The following is a 21781-nucleotide window of genomic DNA, read 5'->3' on the forward strand; positions in this document are numbered from 1 at the left end:
GTGGCGCAGTGGTTGAGAATCTGCCTGCCAATGCAGGGGACACGGGTTCGAGTCCTGGTCTGGGAAGATCCCACATGCCACGGAGCAACTAGGCCCGTGCGCCACAACTACTGAGCCTGCGCGTCTGGAGCCTGTGCTCTGCAACAAGAGAGGCCACGATAGTGAGAGGCCGGCGCACCACGATGAAGAGTGGCCCCCGCTTGCCACAATTAGAGAAAGCCCTCGCACAGAAACAAAGACCCAACACAGCTATAAATAAATAAATAAACAAATACTTAAAAAAAAAAAATTGGTGAATCACTTTGCTGTATACCTGAAATTAACACAACATTGTAAATTAACTATACCCCAATATAAAATACAAATTAAATTTTTAAAAATTTGGAAAAAAATATCTGATTGATTGATTATTCATTTTACAGTCATGCTCTGATGTTATGCTGCCATTTTAAAGAAATGTCTGAGGGCTTCCCTGGTGGCACAGTGGTTAAGAATCCATCCGCCAATGCAGGGGACACGGGTTCAAGCCCTGGTCCAGGAAGATCCCACATGCCATGGAGCAACTAAGCCCATGCGCCACAACTACTGAAGCCCACTCGCCGAGAGCCCATGCTCCACAACAAGAGAAGCCAGCACAGTGAGAAGCCCGCACACCACAAGGAAGAGTAGCCCCCTGCTCGCTGCAACCCAACACAGCCAAAAATAAATTAATTAATTTAAAAAAAAAAAAATCAACTGATTTTGACCACAGATGTATGGGTTTATTTCTAGACTTTCAATTTAAAAAAATAAATAAAATAAAAATTTTTTAAAGTCTGAAAAATATTTCTACAAGAATTTAAAAATATGTATTTATAACTTTCTTGGCAATGGGGCTAATTTGGGACTATATTTGCTTCTTTAAATCCTTTTATATTTGCAGATATTCTACAATCAACATGCGTTACTTTGATAATATAATGTTTAAAAAATAGATGTTATTTAAAAATACATTTTAGAGAAAAATTAAGACCTACTGGCAAAGAAAGTGCCTTAAAATAAAAAATATATAATAAATAAAACTGTACTACAAATTCTTGTAACATCAAATAAGCATACTGAAAATAATTCTTGCCTTTAGAAAGCAGCTTTCTAAATTTCTGTGTTGCTGTTAGTTGTTGATCAGCATTATTAGAAAAAATCATCTGAACCATATCTGTGGTAATAACTTCTTCCTAAAACACAGAAAATACAATTGTTATTTAAATATTTTGCACTAGTAATTTTGCTGTATCATCTCTGTAATACTGTTGAAATATAATTTGAAATACGTTTTTGTAATATCTACCTCTGGAATGGGTACAGTGGAACTGATATCCGGATCCTGGATAGGATTTTCTAACATAGATTCATCATTTCTGGGCAAAGAGACATTTCTGCGTTTGAATAACTGTAATAAAGAGAAATAACTTAATATATTGAGCTTTCCATAAAACACCAAATTCCCATAGAATTATATTTTTCCTTTACTGAACAAAACAATAATTTTATCATTCAAAATTCTGAGTATTTTAGTATTTCTTAATCATCATACCATAATAAATTTATGAGAAGTTTTGGGGCTAAATTAGCTCTTGTCTGTAGACTGCTTCTTAATCTCAGGTCTTTTACCAATGTCTAGTAGCATAAGCAGAGTACACATTTATATTTTACAGCACTTGGAAAACCACATACACCTATACTAAATTATGAGATGTCTAAGAAGAAAATCTTAGTTAAAAAGCAAATCGGTTATATGAGTGACATAATGTGGTATATTAACAGAGTTAGTATATTAGATTAACAAGGAATAGAGAGCAGCTCTCAGGAAAGAGGACCCTATGCTTATTAACTCAGGAGTGAATATAAAGAAAAAAAAGAGAGGAGGAAAGAGACATGGTCAGGTCACTGAGAAAGATTTATAGGTACATCTCATAAATCAAAATTGACGAAAAAAATCTGGTATCACATACTTTTTGATAGCTAAATAAATTCTGCTGTTCCTCAGTCTGTACACAGTTCTCCTTCTATTCATTTATTCAAGAGATTTTTTTTTTTTGAGTACCTACTGTAGTATAGTAGAGACTATGTTAGCTACTACAAATAGGGGAACGACAAATAATCATATTTCTAAAACAGGCCTTTTTCTACTTTCTTCATTGCTAGTCCTTTTTACACATTAGTTTTAATTCATGTATGTGAGGACCATACCCTCCTAATTATTTATGAATACTTCTAAATTTAGGTATATCCTGGAATGAAAAATGTTGAGAGGCATTCTTTTAATTTTTCTATTCTTTATGTCACATATATAAAGTTCAAACAGAGAAGGCTAAGAGGTCTGCCTGATAGACTATAGGAGGAACAAACAGTATGAATAGCATAAGTAAAAGATTATAATTAATTTAGGGGCAAGAGCTATGAAAATCACAAAGCAACAAATGAATACAATTAATGTTTTTTTAGGGGGCAAATTTTACAATGACAAGTGGAAGTGATCTAAGTAGGCTCAAGAGTAAAAATTTCTTAGCACTGGAGCAGAAATATTAATGTAAAAGGTTTATCAATGGAACGGAAAAGCCATTCTTGTCGGTGATTAAAAATAGCACAGGATTCTGATTTGTGGATTTGCTAATATTATTACTGGAGCCTAATAAATTAAAAAATATATTTACCCATATTCAATTTCCTAAAATACTTTTTTCATTTAAAATTATCTAAAAACTAGCAGCAATAATAATACTACTTCTAAACTCTTTATATAATGTTTTTATGTTAACAGAATTATATTTTAAAACACCTACCTGTTCTTCCCTTTTTTGTTTTCGAAGCTGTATTCCTTCTTCTTCTCTTCGTCTACGCATCTCTTGGGGATTTAGGGCTTTATTCTTATAACTTTTCATTCTATAGTTATCTTTCCCTGGACTAGCCATGGCATCTTAAGATTAGGAGAGAAGAAAACAGATACCGATAACTCTCAAAACAACACAAGATGTTTACTCTAGGGCAATTAAATTCAGGCTCATGGATTAAATAGACCAATAAAACCCATTCTGAAAATTATGTACAAAGAATACATTCCCTCACCCCCATATCAAAATTGGAGCAAAATGACCAAATATTTTAGAACTTAACTATCAAATAACAGATTTTGGTCTAAACACAAAGTCATTACCCTAATTTCATTGATTCTGAGATGAACTCCCCCATCCCTGGTATTTTAAACTTTCTGTAAGTGAGATGCATCTTAAAATTACTGTCATTCAGGAACTAATCATGAAATAGTTGGGTAAAAAACTTCTAAATTACAGCTTATGGAAAGATCAAGAAATAACCAGCAATGAATTGTCTTATTTTCAATAAAATATGGTATCAGGCTTCAGTAAGCACACCTCACATATTTATTGGGGTCTGTCTTCTTTCATTTACTTAAGGCACTGCCTAAAGAACTAAAGCCACACAGGTCATGACCTGAGTTATGACTGCCATACCAGTTTTCAGTACTAGAGTATAATTACTCTTTTTAAAATACTGAAATACTTCTACTTTATTTTTAAGTAGTTTTATTATAAATGTTTTTTAAATTAACATTTATATAAACATTTTTATAAGTATATTTAAAATATATATTTTATATAAATATAAAATTGTATATTTGAATATATATAATAGCTTTAGAAAAAGAATTATAAACACTTCTTAGTATTATATTAATATTTTGGTATTATTGGAAACAAATACAAAATTACTAATACTATAACCTATCCTGCATTTACACATAAAAAAAAATCAGTTTAAAGCAGGGTTTCAATTTGAATTTAATATGAGAGATAATTAATGCCTATCTAGAATGTTATTCTGATAAATTCTGATGACACACCCATGTACAGCCAGAGAGAATGCTGTAATCAATTAGCACTTATGAAGTAAACAGGAGAGAAGGAGAGATGGGCATTTATCTGCCATCCCTGATGTAGAAGAGCTAGATTAACGAACTGGCAAATTATATTTTAAGTAGTAAAGTACACTAAAACATAAGCATTAAATCCTGCGAGAGCACAGAAGACACAGAAACTAACTGTGCCTTAAGGAGTTCTGTAAGTTTTCCCAGTTATCCTGTCTTAAAGGATGAGCAAGAATTTGCCAGGGAAGAGGATGAAAGGGGAAAAGGAAGGGAACAAGTATTTCAGACAAAGGGAATATATGTAAACACAGAATTCATGAAGAAGCCTGGCATAAACATGGAACAGTAAGAAATCAAGTGTACCTGAACAAGAGGATGCATGGGAGAAGGGGCAGGAGATAAAGCTGGAAAGGTAGGTAAGAAAACATATGCTTCCTGCAATCTGGTTGAGAAATCTGGACTTGATCCTAAGGAATAGAATTTAAAAAATTAAAGTGAAGGTTGTTTCAAGCTTTGATGATAAAGACCTAAACTAAATTAGTAGCTGCGTTGGAAAATATAGAAGACAGATTGATTCCAGAAACATTTCAGAAATTAATTCAATAAGAATTAGAGGCCAAATGAATGTAAGGAATATGTGGTAAGGAAGAAAAAGGAGTTGATTTGGCTTCCCTGGTGGCGCAGTGGTTGAGAATCTGTCTGCCAATGCAGGGGACACGGGTTCGAGTCCTGGTCTGGGAAGATGCCACATGCCGCGGAGCAACTGGGCCCGTGAGCCACAACTACTGAGCCTGCGCATCTGAAGCCTGTGCTCCGCAGCAAGAGAGGCCCTGATAGTGAGAGGCCCGTGCACCGCGATGAAGAGTGGCCCCCGCTCGCCGCAACTAGAGAAAGCCTTCGCACAGAAACGAAGACCCAACACAGCTAAAAATAAATAAATTAATTAATTAAAAGAAAAAAAAAAGGAGTTGAGGATGACTCCATGGTTTTTAGTGTGAGCCATTTCAGTATAACGACAAAATAACCCAAAATAGGGAATACCGATGGAGGAACAGAGTGGTGGTTTTATTTTCTTGCCTCCATGTTTTTGAGATGAAAATAATGAATTCATTTGTTTTATTTTTCATTTACATACAGCAAAAATCACTCTTTCAGTGCTATGAATTTGACAAAATGCACAGGCACATAACCAACACAATAAGATACAGAACAGCTTCATGACTCCCCCCCAAAACTTCCTCATGCTGCTCCTGTTAGTTCTTCTCTCACTCTTAAAACCTGACAACCACTGATTTGTTTTCTACTTCCATAGATCTGCCTTTTCCTGAATTCCAAATACATGAAATAATAACAGTATGTAGTCTTAATTGGCTTCTTTCATTTAGCATAGTGCATCTATAAGTCATCCATATTGTTGGCATGTATCAATAGATTATTCCTCCTTATCACTGAGTAATATTCTATTGTACAGATATACCACAGTTTATCCATTCATTAACTGAAGGACATTTAGGTTGTTTCCAGTTTAGGGCAGTTACGAATAAATCTGTTATAAACATTCATGTACAGGTTTTTGTGTAAAAGTAAGTTTTCATTTCTCTTGGGTAAATATCTAGGAGTAGGATTGATGAATAATACGACAAGCGTATGCTTCGCATTTTATAAGAAACTGCCAAACTACAAAGTAACTATAACATTTTGCATTCCCATTAGCAACATATAAGAGTTCCTGTTACTCTGTATCCTGGCTATACACTTGGGATTGTTAGAATTTTGTTATTGTTAATTGTAGCCATTCTAATGGTATACAGTGACTTTAATTTTATATGTGTTAAATTTACAGTACATAAGGCACAAACAGAAGGTTTTTATTTATGGATAGTTAAAAATATGAGTCAAAACTCAGGAAAAGAGTGCTGAATGATAATCCAAGAGCATTAGAGCTATAAAAGAAAGATGCCCAAAGGAGAAATCTTAAGGATATTCACATTTCAGTGGAAAATGGAAAGAGCAAAGGAAACCAAAAATAAATAGGAGGATCAGAAGAAAACAAGAGTCATGAAAAAGAAGGTAATTCAAAAGATAAAGGAGTATTTCAGTTGTAGTAGCACTAAAAACAGGTCACCCAATTTGTTCATTCATTGATTTATCCAGCAAATTTAAGCGCCTACAATAAGCCAAGTACCATAGGAAGGAAGCAATAGATTTGATAATTAGGTCACTGGTAAAGATATTGAGAGAAATTTCATTAGTGGTGGAGCTAAAGGTCGAATGGAATGGGCTGAGGACTTCACAAGGATTTAAAACTTTGTGCCTCTGAACTTTTATTATTAACTTTCTTAATAATAACAATGTTTAGCATTATTCTCTACTTCATATATAAAAATTCTGTCGCATTAATAAAAGCTTAGGGGGCTTCCCTGGTGGTGCAGTGGTTGAGAATCTGCCTGCCAATGCAGGGGACACGGGTTCGAGCCCTGGTCTGGGAAGATCCCACATGCCGCGGAGCAACTAAGCCCGTGAGCCACAACTACTGAGCCTGCGCGTCTGGAGCCTGTGCTCCGCAACAAGAGAGGCCCGCGCACCGAGATGAAGAGTGGCCCCCGCTTGCCACAACTAGATAAAGCCCTCGCACAGAAACGAAGAACCCAACACAGCCAAAAATAAAATAAATAAATAAATAAATTTTAAAAAGAAGGGAGAAAGTCATAACCAGAATGCACCCACATGGTGCCTAAAGTTGGTTAAAGTGAAAAATTAAAAAAATGCCTTTAAAAAAATAAAATAAAATAAAAATAAATAAAATAAAAGCTTAGGCTCTTGGAAAGGAAAAACAGAGATCAGAGTTCACGACAGAGCATACTGGGCTTCAACATTAGTTGCTGAATTATGTTCAACAGTATAAAATATCTTAGCAAAATGAAATGTTCGCAGCAATAAACCTCTTTAATATACTTACCACCTATACATTAGGCATCTTCTAGGCCACTGGCCTCTAAAACTTTTTGATCACATATCCTATGTACACAAAATATGTTTGGGAATTCCATGTACACAAAATACATTTGGGAATTCATCCTCAATATGTTTATTTATATACACGTATCACTAGCTTAATAAACTATCCCATTATAAATTCACAGATAGAATTTTTTTTAAAAAACAGAGTAGTTTTAAAAGGTAAACAAACAGAAGTTCTAATATTTTCTCCCCACATCTGATTGAATCACCTTGTGCCTCCCAACACACACAGCAGACACTACTCCTTAATACCATCAGTCTGGGCAATGACATTAAAACCTTTCAATATAAATGTTAACCAAATAAAATCTAGCCCCAACAACTCATACATCATTTGTTCCTTTTTCTTCTGTAGTACTAACTTCTTGTCTCTTATTTAACATCGCATCCTCACTGCAGTTGCTTCAAAGGGGATGTAAAGTTCAAGGAAAATGATCTTTAAAGGGGCCTCACCCAAGGGGACTGTTTCTTTCTCTGGATTATAGCTTAAAAAACTACTGTACTTCAAAGGCTGCTGTCTCATACAAGTTATTGTAAATATAATAAGTGCTATTCAAACACTGTAAAGTTGCCAGAGGAATTTTTTTTTCAGTCATAAGCTTATTTTTCACTCTGCTCTTTGAAAAACTGCTGACGTTGGGCAAACAACTGGAATCCGAACTTTTTCTAATATATACTAACGGAATTTCTTGTCTCCATAAAGCCTCCATTTCCAGGGGCTAGGGTGGCTGTTAGTAAAATTACAAGATCAGTACAAAGGGGAAAGTGCACCAACCAGAAGATCTAAAGGACAGAGCCGTTTGTTTACCAAGAGGGAAAGTCACTGTCTTACAAAATATAAATCACTGAATGTTGTAATTAAGAGACCTCAAATCACAAGGCTTTTTTTAAAAAAAATGTGTTCAAAAAGCCGAAGAGTTAATGCCAATGTCATATTCTTTCTAAGTATCACTATCCCGTTTAACAGCTTTCAATTCCTTTCATCTCTTATGCATTATCGAGGAGACACGATTAAATTTTCATCTTGGAAGTGAGCTGGCCGACTACTAGAGAGACGCATCTAAGCCACGCTCGCCCGCGTCAGGACTGAGCCCTTCCAGGCACCTGCATCCAGCTGGAGGGCAGCTCGTGGAGGTATAGAGGGTGCGACCTCACATGTGTAGGCCCCTGGAACCGAACCTGCCTTATTCTGGACACGGTGAAACTTCTAATAAGCTGAGCCGCGGGACAGACTGCTGAGCCCCAGAAGTGACAGGCAACGTTTGACAAGACCATGTACCAAAAAAAAGGAACTACCGAGAAACAGTGGAGCAGAACGGCGAGAGGATGAGAGATCCTCTGCCTGAAGCTCCTTCAGAGGACCAGCCCGGCTCTCGGAGAGGCTCAGGGCTCCCCGCGACTTCGCCTCCTCAAGAGAAAGGTCCGGCTGCCACGCCCCCGCCACCGCTCTCTCCCTCTGGGGAAGCTGATTTTTTCAGCTTGGCCTGGTCCTGAACCCTTTGCAGAGGAAGGGGTAGATCAAAATAGTGGCCTCAGGAACTAGTAGCTCCCAGAGGGACCAAACCCGAGGCTCACCCAACCTGTCCTGTGTCACTCCTACTTACCTATTAATGTGGCGTTTATCCGGCGCTCTGACTTTCCAGTTCCCAGCTGCGGCGTCTGCTGCGGTTAACAGCGGGGTCACCACTCCGCCCCTAGCGATGAGTCTAGAGACCAGGCTCACAACTCAAGATGGCGGCCTCCTGCGCCCCTCACCCGAGACCCCAAGGCTTGCCTCCCAGAAGCCCTTGCACGCGGCGGCGGCGGCGGCTGCGGCACTGACCAGCAGAGGGGGCGGAGAGAAGCGGGCGCCCCAGCCGCACCCACCCATGGGGGAGCCGGCTCCTGCCTGGACTCCGGGATTTTAACCCGGCGCGGTTGCCGTTGCAGGAGTGTGTCTTACTGCCCTAGTCCTCCGTGCCAGCTCTCAGTCTTTCATTCACTCATTCGTTCGTTTGCTCACCCATCCATCCATCCACCCATTCATTTGTTCATTTTACAACGTGGTATATTGATGGAGGGCATAATCTGTGCCAGGCATTGTTTGATATTGGAGGTACAACAGTGTACACAACGGATAAAAATCTTAACCTCATGGAGCTTTATTTCCTGCCTTCCTACATTCTCTGCTCATTTGTTTCAAGCTTTTCAGTTAGCTATTTATTTAAATTTTTGGATTCTGTAACATCTGTGGATTTTTGACAAAAAAAGTAGTCACTGATATATGAAATAAATAACTCCAGATAAAGTACTCTAAATTATTATAACACATATATAGCCTTGTAATCCACCCTGGGGTTGAACAAGCAGTATTGAAAACAGACTGTTTTCTACATGTAGTGTTAGGCACAGAATATGTAAGATAAATAACACGATTCCTTCCCCGAAGAAACTCCTGTTTTCCATCTCTTGTTCTTTTTGTTCTCTTTTCTGAGAAATTTTTTGGGTTATCCTACAGCTCTCCATTGATGTCTTTTTTAAAATTCTGCTATTGTATTTTTTAAATCCCAAGAGCTGTTTCATATTTTTAATTCAGGGGTCAAGATAGCGTTATCTTGTAACCTTGAGGCAAGAACGTGTCTTTGTCATCCTCCATAGTTCTGAGTTTGGCATTATAAGCCCTTTATTGATAACGTAATAGAGTGCTACTCAGTCAGGCCCTGGATAGTGGGTACTGTGGATTTGTGTAATGCCCTAAGACCTGCCCTCTCCTCGTAAATTAGGCGTTGGAACCTTGTCGGGAAGGTGCAAAAAGACTATGACTCCCAGAATGCACTACAACCCAGATTAGCGTGGAGCGGTGCATGCTGGGAGTCCTTCCCTTCCGGGGAATAGAAGAGCTTTTTGAATTTGTTTCTGGAGGCTAAAGCTTATCGGAGTCCCTCGTTCTCTTCTCGGTTCACCGTGAGTCTCTCGGTAGAAAGAGGGCCTACCTCAGTCTTTTAGGCCGGGAAAGGTAATCGACGCCGCGCACGCACTCCTGCCCGCAAGCCAGCCGGCGTCAGCCGCGGGATCCGAAGAGGAAGCCAAGCACAGGGCAGTGTGGCCGGCCTGTGGCCAGCTCTACAGGCCGGTAGGAAGTGACCGTCCAGCCCTGGTTCCCTGGGCCCAACGCTTTGACCCAGTTAGTATCGGGGCTGGTTTCCTGTCCTGGCCCGGGACGCTGGCATGGACCCTTGCTTGGGTAGGCTCCGGCACCTCTCGCCGGCCTCCGTACATCTCTCATCCCCTTGTTGTGATCTAAGTGTTGGGGAGTTGAAGCGCATCCTTCTGCGTCCAGCTGTGTCCCAGCCCGGGGAACGTAGAAACTTCTCTGCGTGTGACGTTCTTTCCACTGGGGGTTTGGGAGAATTTTCATCTAAAATCAGAGACAATTTTCACTTATCTGAAGGGAAATGGAAAAAAGGACAAAGTTGGAAGTTCTTAGAAAGCTACATTTATTTAAATGATGGGAATAGTTTCCTTATTTTTCATTTCCTGTTTGTTTTCTGAATATAGTTTCCTTATTTTTTATTTCCTGTTTGTTTTCTGAATAGTTTTTAGCTGAACGGTATTCTGTAGTAGAAAGGTTGTGACGGTGATTGCTTTTTGAAAATTACTGCTTAGCAAAATCACCTTTGTGTCAGTAGCCAGTACTTTATTTGTCCGTAAAACCCATAAATGACTGCTGATTTAGTACAACTCGTTTTGTAGACCAAACCTCAAAGAGGTGAGATGTCTCACCTAAAATTATGAAACCTGAGATTATAATCCAGTTCTCTTTGACTCTGGAATCAGTGCTGTTTTCTATTATGCTCACTCGGCTTTTATTTTTTTGGGTGGAGAGTACAGCCTCTGGAGCGTGACTGGGTTAGCATTTTGGCTAACTATTTTCTGGCGCTGGTGACATATCTGAGCCAGGGTTTCCTCCATATAGAATGATAATAATGGTGCTTGAATTGGTTTGATATATGTAAAGGTTTTTAACTGTTAACTGCTATTATAAAGATTTGTTTGTTTACCCAATTCATTGTTAATAATTTTAAAGTTTTGTATTTAGATATATCAGTTGATAAGGTTTCTTCTCTTTGTTTTCTCTTACTTGACTTATTTTACCTGCAAGTTTATAAACGTTATTTTTTCTCTACCTCAGTCCAGAGACACACTTTTTGAAATTTTTGAAAAATTATTTACTTTAATTTGCATTATTATTGCCTTTGTTTTATCGAAACCATAAACTTGAAATACAGTAGTGAAATTTTGGTTGAGATTTATAAATAAATTTGTGTATTTGAGGAACAATAAGTACATTGAAAATTTCTTCATCTAAATAATCCAGTTATAAATAACAAATATAATTGCTCGAAATCATTTTACAAAATGTATTTTCTTCAACTCCTACTTTCTAACTTAAAATAATATTGTATTCTTTTCTAGTTACCTGCTGTACCATGCTATCTTGCAATATATGTGGTGTAACAGTAACCTCAGAACCAGACATGAAGGCTCACCTCCTAATTGTTCACATGGAAAATGAAGTTACATGTCCATTTTGCAAGTTGTCAGGTGTGAATTATGATGAAATGTGTTTTCATATTGAAACTGCTCATTTTGAGCAAAATGAACTAGAAAAAAACTTTGAGAGGATTAATACAATACAGTATGGAACTTCAAGTAGCAGGAAGGACAGCACCCTACAGTGTAGAATGGAAGTTAATTCAAGTATTCATTCAGCTTGTGCATCTAATCATCCGAAAATTTCAGCTCCAGGCCCGCCTAATAATGGTATTTTAAAACATAAAGGCTTTTATTCAGAGAACTTAACTGAATCTAGAAAATTCGTGAAAAGTAAGGAAAAACAGTCTGACCGAACTAAAATTAAAGGATCAATTTATGAAGCAATGTATAGTCCTCCTGAATGTCCATTCTGTGGAAAAATAGAAGGTTGTAGTCAAGATATGGAAACTCATGTGAAAACAGAGCATGCTCATCTTTTAGACACTCCATTAGAAGGTAAAGTATTCATTTTATATAATAAGTAAGTAGCAGTAGTCTCAGTTTAATATGTGGTGTCCCAAAAGTTGGTTTGTAAATGAGATCCCTACAAATGTGTTTTCAGTTTGTTTATAACATTGTTCATTTGCCATTATTGCAATATGAAAATACAATAATGGAAAAGAGTTTTGATGCAAATAATAAATGTTTCAGCTACATTGAAAATAGTTTTAGAAACTTTCTGAGGAGAAATACACTCAGAGTCCAGTTTGCAGAGGCCATTCTTTTATTTACCACCAGCCCAGTGGCGTCTGAACTGCCTAGGACTCTGATTTTGTTACCAAGTTGTAGTTTGATTCTGTTATGATCAGAGAACAAACTTTATGGTTTAAGTTCTTTTGAATTTCTTGAAACTTCTTTTATGGCCTAAGGTATGGTATATGATCTATCTCAGCACATGTTCTATAGACACTTGGGGAAAAAAATGTGTATTCTGCGGTTGTTGGGTCGAGTGTTCTATATTTGTCAATTAGGGTATGTTGTTTGATCGTGTTCAGATCTTCCATGTCCTTGCTGATTTCCTGTCTAGCAGTTCTACCAGTTTTTGGAAGGGAGTTGAAGTCCCTAATTATAATTGTATATTTGTCTATTTTTCCTTTCAGCTCTATTAGGATTTGTTTCATGTATTTTGAGGCTCTTTTATTGGTGCATACACATTTAGAATCATGTATTTCTTTGATACCATTGAGTTTTTAAGAGTAATTTATATATTTTGGATGCAAGTCCTTTATCAGATAATGTGTTATGCAAATACTTTCTCCTGGTCTGAGGCTTGTCTTTTCATTCTCTTAACAGTGTCTTTCACAGTGCAGAAGTTTTTACTTTTAATGAAGTTCAACTTACTTGATTTCTTCTTTCATGGGTTGTGCTTTTGGTGTTGTATCAAAACTCTTTGCCAGACCCAAGGTCACCTTTCCCACGTTATCTTCTAGAAGGTTTATAGTTTTGAATTTTACATTTAAGTCTGATTCATTTGAGTTAATTTCTATAAAAGGTTAAGGAGAGTGCGTAGATTCATTTTTTGAAATTTAATAAATGCTGTTTTTTAGGGAAGTTTCAGGTTCACAGCAAAACTGAGTAGAAAGTACAGAGAGTACCCATATACCCCCGTCCCCTTAGCCTCACAACCTCCTCCATTATTCAACAACCCATACCAAGTGATACGTTTGTTAAAATCAGTGAATCTACATTGACACATTAATATCACTCAAAGTCCATAGTTTACATTAGGGTTCACTCTGGATGTTGTATATTCTACAGGTTTTGACGAATGTATAATGACATGAACCCACCATTTAGTATTTAGTATCAGACAGAATAGTCACACTGCCCTAAAAATCCTCTGTGCTCCACCTATTCATCCTTCCCTCCCCCTGGCCACTGGCAACCACTGATCTTTTTACTATCCATATTTTTGCCTTTTCCAGAATGTCATATAATTGGAATCATACAGTATGTAGCTTTTTCTGATTGGTTTATTTCACTAAGTAATGTACATTTAAGATTCCTCCATGTCTTTTTATGGCTTGATAGCTCATTCTTTTTTTTTTTAGCGTTGAATAATATTCCTTTGGATGTACCACAGTTTATTTATCTGACCTACTGAAGGACATCTTGGTTGCTTCCAAGTTTTGGCAATTATGAATAAAGCTGCTATAAATGTCCATGTACTGGTTTTTGTGTGGACAAAAATTTTCAATTCATTTGGGTAAATACAAGGGAATTCATGATTCTGGATCATATGGTAACAGTGTGTTTAGTTTTGTAAGAAACTGCCAAACCCTTCCAAAGTGGTTGTACCATTTTGCATTCCCACCAGCAGTGAATGAGAGTTCCTCTTGCTCACATCCTTGCCAGCATTTTGTGTTGTCAGTGGTCCAGATTTTGGTCATTCTAATATATGTGTAGTGTTATCTTGTTTTAATTTGCAGTTCCCTAATAACATAATAACATTTTCTGTACCCAGTATCAGCCAGGTCTTGGTCTTGTAGAGGTACCATTTCTTCTGTCTTGGGCGTGCTCCCAACTAGGGCATTTGATCCCAGTGTCCTGCTTTTTTGCTGAATGCTTGAATTCTGCACGTCACCACGCAGTTTGGAGGGTACTGAGAATCCAGCCACCAAAGTCCATATCTGAACTGGCCTCTACTTACCATTTGATTTTCCTTTTTACTTTTCTTTTCTTGTTTTGACTACAGAGCTAAATGTTTATTATTAATATTTTATTTTATTGTAAGAAGTTTGTGCTTATGCTCAGGCTTTCATCTTGACCCTAGAAGTAGAAAAATTGCTTTAAATCCAACTACAAAGAGCTTTTACTTATTTAATAAAGTTAGTGGGTAGTAGAGTCTTTGACTTGGGGTGAAAATTTTAAAGGTTTTAAAAATCAAACCAACTAAATTATATCTCTAATACAGATTGTAATCAACCACTCTATGACTGCCCTATATGTGGGCTCATCTGTACAAATTACCATATTCTCCAGGAACATGTTGACTTGCATTTGGAAGAAAGCAGCTTTGGACAAGGTATGCCTATTAAAGATAAGAATGTCATGATTTAATTTCTATTTCCTAGGATACTATCTACTTTTTAGATTAGTGTTATAGAGGGAAAAAAAAGCCACACTGGTTAAAAATAAATCTGTCCCTTAAAAAATTCTAATAACGCTTCAGCTGTTTTTTTTTTTTTTAATTTATTTATTTTATTTTTGGATGGGTCTTCGTTGCTGCATGCGGGCTTTCTCTAGTTGCGGAGAGCAGGGGCTACTCCTCGTTGCGGTGCGCGGGCTTCTCATTGAGGGGGCTTCTCTTGTTGCAGAGCACAGGCTCTAGGCGCGCGGGCTTCAGTAGTTGTGGCTCGTGGGCTCTAGAGCACAGGCTCAGTAGTTGTGTCACACGGGCTTAGTTGCTTCACGGCATGTGGGATCTTCCCGGACCAGGGCTCGAACCCCTGTTCCCTGCACTGGCAGGCGGATTCTTAACCACCGCGCCACCAGGGAAGCCCAACTTTTTTAAGAAGTTTTCTCACAGAAAAGTTATAAAGGATGAACTATTGTGACCAACAACTGAACTAGGGGTGTGAATGCAGGGTTTTGACCTAGAACATCAGTATTTAGAATCTAGACAGTGAAATATTGTACAATTTAAAAAATCTTTTTGATTTATAAGTTGAGGATTCTTTCAGCAGCTGGAAGTAGTTGAATTTAGCATCTTGTCAGTAAAAATTGTTTATGAACTAGGAAGCTGCCATATGGCACATATAATTTTAAAAAGAATATGAACTATGAGACTTAAAAGTTTTTCAAGTGCATTTTCAGGTACTCTTCTAGTTTCTTTATTACCACCTACTAGTTTTATAAGAGATACTAAAGTTTTCCTCTGTCCCCTATTTTTTTTAAATAGTGGCATTGATTAATTAATCATGGGGGTGCCTTAGAAGTGGAAAGATCCTATATGATTTTCACAATTCCATTGAAACAAAATGTAATGTAGACCTAAAGAGAAACCAATTGTGTTCTACTGGATTTCAGTTTCTTAAGGTACATAGACATCTCCTGTTAATGCAGGGGTTTTTAGTGTTCATTATCAGTGATCCTAGTACCACTTAGTGATGTCCAGGGATAGCATTACCTGCTCACTCAGCCTAATACGAACATGAGAGTTACTGGAGTAAAGATGGAACAGTTCTCTACTGTGGTGGTTCTTTACTAATTACTGTGGAAGAATAAATCTCTGAAGTTGAGAGTCTGATAGTTCTTACTTTGTTTATGATAAGCTTTGTATGGGTACATAAATTATTCTGTAATCCTGTAGTGGGTAATGAGAGAAAGATATGGTCTGAGTGAATCACTGTTGACAGCTTCAGAAGTATGCTAAGAATCAGTTTTGAATTGCATATTTCTACCAGTGGAAGTAGGGACCAATTAGGAAGGTGTAGCAGAGGCTGAGAGATTTGAAAGGAGAGAAAGAATATTCAAATACATAATTAAACCATCAAATTGGGAAGTCAAGGAGATGCTGGCCAGAAGACACTCACTAATGGATCTGTGGGACACTGGGTAGAGAGGAAAAAGGGCAAGATGTTCCATAGTTGTACTACTTGCTTGGGGGTCAGACTGTAATTAAGTTACGATCTAATATCTGTACTTTGCAAACTTATGTTTTTACCCTCTTTATTATTTCCTTTTCCCCCCCTAGTATTTCTTTTGAAAACCAATCTGCCTTATTTGTGTTAATGAGGGGCACTACTCAAGGGTGCTACTTAATTTCTCTAAGTTCTGGTTTCCTTTGGAGATAATAATACCTAACTTCCTAAGGTTGTTATGAGGATCCAAATGAGACAATTAATGAGAAGTGCCTGTCACAGCCTAAACACTCAGTGAGTATTAGCGATTTAAGTGGAGGTTATACCCTTACAGAAGCAGTTCAAGTTCTGCTAGATTTGTTCTCAGTGTTTCTGTGACATCATAGTCATGAATAAATGGCAAAATAATAGCATTTACTCCTTTTAAAAAATATTAACATATAGGTGAGCCTTTATTTCAGTAGTTATTTTATTCTAAACATTAAAAATGTATAATAGGTATGGCTAGAGTCCAGTGTTCTAGAGATCTAGAATTGGCTCAACAGCTTCAACAAGAAGAAGACAGAAAGAGGAGATCTGAAGAATCAAGACAAGAAATGGAAGAATTTCAGAAGCTGCAGGTACAAAGATTAATAGCAATTATATTATTTTGGTTTGGTTAGAGTTCTTATTTTTCAAACATGCTATCACGCCTTCAGCCTATTATTTTTGTCTTTATTATGTAAAATATTTTTTTACATATATTTTTTATAGTTCATAACAGCCACCATTTATAAGTACTCACTCTGGTCATGTACTGGGGTGAACACTTCATATAAAGTATCTTAAAATCTTCACTGCTCCATGAAGTTACTTTAGACCTTTTTTTTTAACAGCAGATGAAGAAATGGAGACAAAAAGTACTTAAGTAGCTTAACTTGCTCAGGGTTTGGCAGTATTAAATGGTAAAGCCTGGATATAAACCTATGTCGATGGGGAAAATTAGGAAATTGAGACTCAGAATTTTTAGTGTTTGTATAGGTACTTAAAACAGAAACTTAGAATTAATGTCTCCTGAGTCTTAAACTCTTTTAGTGATTGCAATTCAGGCATTTAGAAAGAACCATTTTTAATGGAAAATGCTTTTTGATGGTGTTTGAGACTTCATTTATTTTAGGTGAGTGGTGGTATCTGTTGAACTAAACTGGTAGCATCTATTATATTTTTAATGCATTAAAAATTTTAACAGTTTTTCTACTTTTTTCAGACCTAATTTGCTGTAGACTATGATATCATCTGGGCTAATAATGCTCACAGAGTTTTTAAGTGTTCTTTTTCTATGTGCTAATAGAGTAATGTATGAGTAAAAAGGGTTTATGATTGAATAGGTTTGAAAGTGTCCAGTTAAACAGGTTTGTGTACTTGGGGTCTTCTCAAAGCCTTTAATATACTAATATGCATTGTACATATCATAATCTTCCTGAACTTATTTGACCTCTGACTTTTTTTTCTCCAGTATCTTAGACATGGCTATTCTTCCTTTGGAATATCTAATTTAGGCTATTTTTCTCATTCATGATTCATTTATTTGCAAAATTATTTTCCCACCAGGATTCAGAGGAGAAAAGAAAGTTGGCTTTTCCTAAGTCTTCTTTGCCTTATATAATTTTGAAACATTATCAATACAAAAAGTTTTCAGTGTTTAAGGGAATTTATTATGTAAGTTTGCAGGTTACTTGTTCAGATCTCAGAAATGTTTTCCGTAGGGGCTGTTTTAACATATTATTGTCAGTGTGCAAAAACATAGTTCATTCACTACATAGAATGAATACCTGAATGGATTAAGTAGGCTTTTGTAGGCTAGCCTAGGAACCAAATAACAAGTACTGACAGGTTGTCTTGAAAAAATCATCAGTATGGTCAGAACTCATCTGCCTTTCACAGTACCATTAGTAGGAAGACAGGATTCTCTACTTTCCCTACTACAAGGAAAACAAGTCTCTTGCCATGATGGTTGTTTGTAGAGAAAGGCTATTAACTTAGAGATTTTTTTGTGTGTGATTTATTTTTCACAAAAATCTTTAAGTTGACTTGTATAAAAGTCTATAAACCAGAATGTTTCAAAATATATTTCCAGATATAAAAAATAGTGGGAAGTTTCCATCCTCATTGATGTAAAGGGACATAAAAATTAAGTCATTTGTTTTTATGTTCAATAGAGACAGTATGGTTTAAATAATTCTGGAGGGTACAAACAACAGCAGCTACGAAATATGGAGATAGAAGTAAATAGGGGAAGAATGCATCCATCTGAATTTCATAGAAGAAAAGCTGATATGATGGAATCACTAGCTGTTGGTATTGATGATGAAAAAACAAAAACTTCTGGTGAGTATTTAAACATCCAAATCATGGTTTTAATATTCCATACATCACTGAAGTAATAATCAGAATTTGAATTTTGCTTAATTTTCATAACCCATAGTTTATATAGTTTTAGGTGAGACTGTGTGTTCAAGTAATTTTTTGTTTGTTGTTTTAAAACTCCTGAACTTTTATTTTTACAGTAAATAATTCACTTAAAAATAATTCACTTTTATATTGTGTCAATTTATTTGACATTTGAAAACAAACCTTTTAGAAAAGTTTTTATTAAGTGCTTACTATGTTCTAGACAATTGCTGTCTAGTAGAATGTGAACCACATAAATAATTTTAAATTTCCAGTAGTCACATTAGAAAAAGTAAAAAGGACTAGGTGAAATTAATTTTAATATTTTCCCAGCGTGTCCATAATACGTCAACATGTAATCGGTATTAAAAACTATTAATGGGATATTTTGCAATTCTTCAAAATCCAATGTGTATTTTACTTTGCAGAGCATCTCAGTTTGGACAAGCCACACTTCAGGTGTTCAAATAGCCACATGTAAATAGTTTCTACCGTATTGTTCAGTACAGTTCTGGATACTAAGACCTTCATATATATTGTATCATGTAACTCTCAAAAGAAAAATCTTGTGTACTGTTAGATTTTTCTGGATGAGTTCATTGTGACTTAGGTTAAATTACTTTCCCAAGGTAAGGTTACATAGCTAGTTATTGGCCCAGCTGGTATTCACAATCAGATCTGCCTTGTTCCAAAGAATGCCATTTTTCCTGATTTTTTTTAACATTTTTTTTAAACATATCTGTTAGTATAGTTTAAAAAAAAAACCCAAATTATATGGAAACAGCTTTGTTCCCACCACCCAGTTTTTATGAAATTTAATGTTTTAAAGCAGTAAACCCTTTCATATGTATTTTAAACCCTTGCATACCCCTCATTCATTCTGATTTCTCCTCCTCCACAAAGGGAATCATTATCCTGAATTTGGTATTTATCAGTCTCATATATGTTTTAATAATTTTATCTTATATATAGGTTTCCATAATAATACATAATCTTTTATATTTTAAACTACATGTAAATTGGTATACAATATGTATGCTTTAATTGGATTTGCTTAAATATATTGATTCTTATAACTGTACTTCATTCATTTTGATTGCTGTATAGAATTTCCTTGTATTACTTACGTTGTTTCCAGTGTTTTATTCTTACAAATTGTGAACAGGTTTCCCCCTCAAGAGTTTCTCTAACATCCAGACTGGAAATACTAGATTAAAGGGTATTTGCATAATTAACTTTGTTAAGGGTATTATGGAGTTGTTTTCTAAAATGGTTGTAATCTACATTAGCATCAGTGTGTTCTGACTTATACTTTGTATCGTGACACTTTTTAATTTTTGCCACTTAATAGAGCATGAGAGGAGGATACATCTTGTAATTGTATTTTTCGGATTACTCCTGAGTTAGTTTCTTCTGTAAATAACTTAGTCCCTTCCTTTTTCCCTTCTCTGTTGGGTTGTTTGTCCTTTTCTTATTGATTTTTGGAAGTCCATTAAGTATTCAAGATACTAATTCTTCATTGATTATATGAGGAGCAAATATCTTCTTCAAATCTATAATTTGTCTTTAAATTTTGTACATGGTGTCTTCAATTAGACAGAATTTTAAATTTGAATATAATCGAATTTCTCAATCTTTCCCTTTATTTGTATTCTAAGTGTCTTGTTTAAGAAACTCCCCCATCTTTGAGATCATAAACATATCCCTTTATATTGTCTTTAAATATTTATACCCTTAAAATGGATAACCAAGAAGGACCTACTGTATAGCACGGGGAACTCTGCTCAATATTATGTAACAACCTAAATGGGAAAAGAATTTGAAAAAGAATAGATACATGTATATGTATAACTGAATCTCTTTGCTGTACACCTGAAACTATCACAACATTGTTAATCAGCTATACTCCAATATAAAATAAAAAGTTAAAAAAAAAGTGTATATTTTTTAAAAAAGATAATTCCTTCACATAGATCATGGTATTTTTTTATGCCAGCTGGAAGTAATTATATCACATAAAAATCAACTCACTGTGATAAACCATAATATGAAAAAGAATATTATATGTATAACTGGGTCACTTTGCTGTACAGTAGAAATTATCACATTGTAAATCAACTATACTTCAATAAAATAAACTAAAATTTAAAAAAACAGAACAAAACAAAAGAAAAATTTATGCCTGCTTTCATATTCAGGAATTCCCTGGCTGTCCAGTGGTTAGGACTCCGCACTTCCACTGCAGGGGGTCACAAGTTTGATCCCTGGTTGGGGAACTAAGATCCCGCAAGCGGCGCTGCCAAAAATATAAAATAAAATAAAGTAGCCATTACTAAAAAAAAAAATTATACCTTGCTTTTCATATTTTGACTTTTAATCGACTTGGAATTTATTTGTGCATATGTCTGTGTGAGAGAGAGGGAAGGAGGGAAAAAGGGGAGTGAGAGAAAGAGAAGGTATGGATCTAATTTTTCCCCTTATTTATAGTGATACTTAAATTACTAAGTTGTTATTGCTTGTTTATCTCAGTACCATTTAGCAAATCTGTACTGTCTCCATGTATTTGTAACACATATGTCATATTTTCATATATCCATAGGTCTGTTTCTGAAGGCTGTCTTTATACTTCAAGGGTCTCCCTGCAGGAAGTTTCCATACAGGATAGGACTTCCCAGCAAATGTGTAATATGATGCATTAGGGTATATAGGAAGAAAATATTAGAACTTCTACTTGTCTTTAATTTATGATATCCTTTAATTTCTGTTTATGCATATGTTTTAGAGTTACTGGAGAATATAGTAGTGTATGTATAATTTAAAATAAATATATCTGTAAAAGATTGAAGAACACTGCCCTGTAACATACTGTGTCCTTTTTATAAGCTACCTTGAAATTTAGAAGTAATCGATTTGGTGCTAAAGATTTTTTTTTTTTACTCCCTTCACTCATTTCTCCCACCCCCCCACATCCTGCCTCTGGCAAAGACCAGTCTGTTCCCTGTATCCATGAGCTTGTTATTTTGTTGTTGTGTTTTTAGATTCCACATGTAAGAGAGATCATGCAGTATTTGTCTTTCCCTGTCTGACTTACTTCACTTAGCATAATGCCCTTAAGGTCCCTCCACTGTTATAAATGGCAAGATTTCATTCTGTTCTGTGGCTAAATAATATTCCATTGTATGTGTGTGTGTGTGTGTTATCTCTTCTCATTTTGGTTTTTTTGTTGTTGTTGTTACATTCATTTTTTTTA

At 36.0% G+C, this 21781-nt stretch overlaps 2 protein-coding genes across 12 annotated transcripts in view; one reads left to right on the plus strand and one right to left on the minus strand.

Moving 5' to 3' along the window:
• The window catches only part of KPNA5 (karyopherin subunit alpha 5), a 55764-nt gene extending 46145 nt beyond the window's left edge, over window positions 1-9619 (minus strand). For all 3 annotated transcript variants that reach the window (XM_082406195.1, XM_082406193.1, XM_082406194.1), the window contains exons 1-4: window positions 8548-9619; window positions 2823-2956; window positions 1328-1429; window positions 1115-1214 (exon numbers count right to left, since the gene is read on the minus strand). In XM_082406195.1, coding sequence (XP_082262321.1) covers window positions 1115-1214; window positions 1328-1429; window positions 2823-2951 — 331 coding nt within the window. In that variant the 5' untranslated portion in view covers window positions 2952-2956; window positions 8548-9619. The remainder of the gene's footprint in view (window positions 1-1114; window positions 1215-1327; window positions 1430-2822; window positions 2957-8547) is intronic.
• A 166-nt stretch (window positions 9620-9785) lies between these two features.
• ZUP1 (zinc finger containing ubiquitin peptidase 1) overlaps window positions 9786-21781 on the plus strand; it is a 58515-nt gene continuing 46519 nt past the window's right edge. For 5 of the 9 annotated variants that reach the window (XR_014248699.1, XR_014248700.1, XR_014248701.1 and 2 more), the window contains exons 1-5: window positions 9797-10166; window positions 11399-11974; window positions 14433-14543; window positions 16600-16721; window positions 18300-18468. Coding sequence is in view for 6 of the 9 variants with exons in the window: in XM_082406180.1 (XP_082262306.1) it covers window positions 10151-10166; window positions 11399-11974; window positions 14433-14543; window positions 16600-16721; window positions 18300-18468 (994 nt within the window). In the remaining 3 variants the exon portion in view is untranslated. Of the gene's footprint in view, window positions 10167-11398; window positions 11975-14432; window positions 14544-16599; window positions 16722-18299; window positions 18469-21781 lie in introns of all 9 variants that reach the window. The other 4 variants (XM_082406183.1, XM_082406181.1, XM_082406182.1 and 1 more) reach the window with 4 other exon arrangements.

Source organism: Balaenoptera borealis (assembly GCF_965194805.1).
Source record: "Balaenoptera borealis genome assembly, chromosome: 9".
NCBI lineage: Eukaryota > Metazoa > Chordata > Mammalia > Artiodactyla > Balaenopteridae > Balaenoptera > Balaenoptera borealis.